The sequence below is a fragment of the Phoca vitulina genome, unplaced genomic scaffold (genome assembly GCF_004348235.1).
Source record: "Phoca vitulina isolate PV1807 unplaced genomic scaffold, GSC_HSeal_1.0 scaffold87, whole genome shotgun sequence".
Lineage (NCBI taxonomy): Eukaryota > Metazoa > Chordata > Mammalia > Carnivora > Phocidae > Phoca > Phoca vitulina.
This window is the reverse complement of record NW_022589790.1, coordinates 2,999,030-3,000,774: the sequence shown is the minus strand read 5'-3', so window position 1 is coordinate 3,000,774 and position 1,745 is coordinate 2,999,030. Positions and strand designations below refer to the sequence as shown.

Below are 1,745 nucleotides of genomic sequence, written 5' to 3'. Positions count from 1 at the left end.
ATTCTAAAAGCAGCTCAACATAAGAGGTTCTTAACCTACAGGGGTAGAAACATTAGGCTAGCCACAGATGTATCCACAGAGACCTGGTGGGCCAGAAGGGCTGGCATGATATATTCAGGGTACAAAATGAGAAAAACATGCAGCCAAGAATACTTTATCCAGCAAGGCTGTCATTCAGAATAGAAGGAGAGATAAAGAGCTTCTAGGATAAACAGATACAAAGAATATGTGACCACTAAACCAGCCCTGCAAGAAATATTAAAGGGGATCCTGTAAGTGAAGAGAGAGCCCAAAAGTTACATACCAGAAAAAAACAGAGACTATATACAGAAACAGTGACTTTACAGGTAATACAATGGCACTAAATTCACATCTTTCAATAGTTACTCTGAATGTGAATGGGCTAACTGCTCCAATCAAAAGACACAGGGTGGCCACTCCTTTGACTGCTGCCACCGCCACCTCCAGGGAAGAAGGGAAGCGGGAGTGGAGCCCACGTCCACTGTCACCCAGATCCTCCAGCTGCGCTGCCCCAAGAGTGTAAGATGTTCACCTGCGCCAAGCTCGCCTGCCACGCTCTGATCCGACCTGGACCCAGAGTTGCCTATGAACCAATTTCTGCATCAGTGTTATCTCGACCAGAGGCTAGGACTGGAGAGGGCTCTACGGTATTTAATGGGGCCCAGAATGGTGTGTCTCATCTAATCCAAAGGGAGTTTCAGACCAGTGCAATCAGCAGAGACATTGATACTGCTGCCAAATTTATTGGTGCAGGTGCTGCAACAGTGGGAGTGGCTGGTTCTGGTGCTGGTATTGGAACAATCTCTGGCAGCCTTATAATTGGTTATGCCAGAAACCCTATGCTGAAGCAGCAGCTGTTCTCATATGCTATCCTGGATTTGCCTTGTCTGAAGGTATGGGTCTCTTTTGTTTGATGGTTGCTTTCTTGATTTTGTTTGCCATGTAACAGAAATTACTGCTTGAAATGTTGGCATTCATATTAATTACAGATGTAGTTCTGTGTATCTTATTGTGACTCCGAAAACTGTAGTATTGGTGTCATGGAAATGTACATTATTTCCAAGGTCATTTCATTAAAGATGAAAACTTAAAAAAAAAAAAAAAAAAGACACAGGGATTCAGATTGGATAAAAAAGCAAGACCCATCCACATGCTGTCTACGAGAGACTCATTTTAGACCTAAAGATACCTCCACATTGAAAGAGAGGGGTCGGAGAACAATGTATCATGCTAATGGACATCAAAAGAAAGCTAGGGTAGCAATCCTCATATCAGACAAATTAAATTTTGTCTAGGGACACTATATCATAATTTAAGGGTCTTTCCAAAAAGAAGATCTAACAATTATAGATATTTATGCTCCTAACTTGGAAGCAGGCAATTATATAAACCAATTAATAACCAAATTAAAGAAATACATTGATAATAATACAATAAGAGTAGGGGACTTTAACACCCCACTCACAGCAATGGAAAGATCATCTAAGTAGAAGGTCAACAAGGAAACAAGGGCTTTGAATGACACATTGGACCAGTTGGATTTCACAGACATAAACAGAGCATTCCATCCCAAAGCAACAGAAAGCACATTCTTGTCAAGTGCACATGGAACTTTCTGCAGAATATATCATATTGTTCTCCAGAATAGGTCACAAATCAGGTATCAAAATATACAAAAAGATTGGGATTATTCCCTGCATCTTCTCAGACCACAATGCTTTGAA

General features: G+C 41.1%; 1 protein-coding gene across 1 annotated transcript; it reads left to right on the top strand.

Moving 5' to 3' along the window:
- The first annotated feature begins 545 nt into the window (after nucleotides 1-545).
- LOC116626485 (ATP synthase F(0) complex subunit C3, mitochondrial-like) lies at nucleotides 546-935 on the top strand. The gene has a single exon (XM_032395827.1). It carries the CDS (start codon nucleotides 546-548, stop codon nucleotides 933-935), a length of 390 nt encoding a protein of 129 aa, XP_032251718.1.
- Nucleotides 936-1,745: the final 810 nt, after the last annotated feature.

Bases quoted from the DNA above. Each gene is read 5' to 3' on its own strand.
- LOC116626485 (XM_032395827.1), top strand. From the start codon at position 546: ATGTTCACCTGCGCCAAGCTCGCCTGCCACGCTCTGATCCGACCTGGA.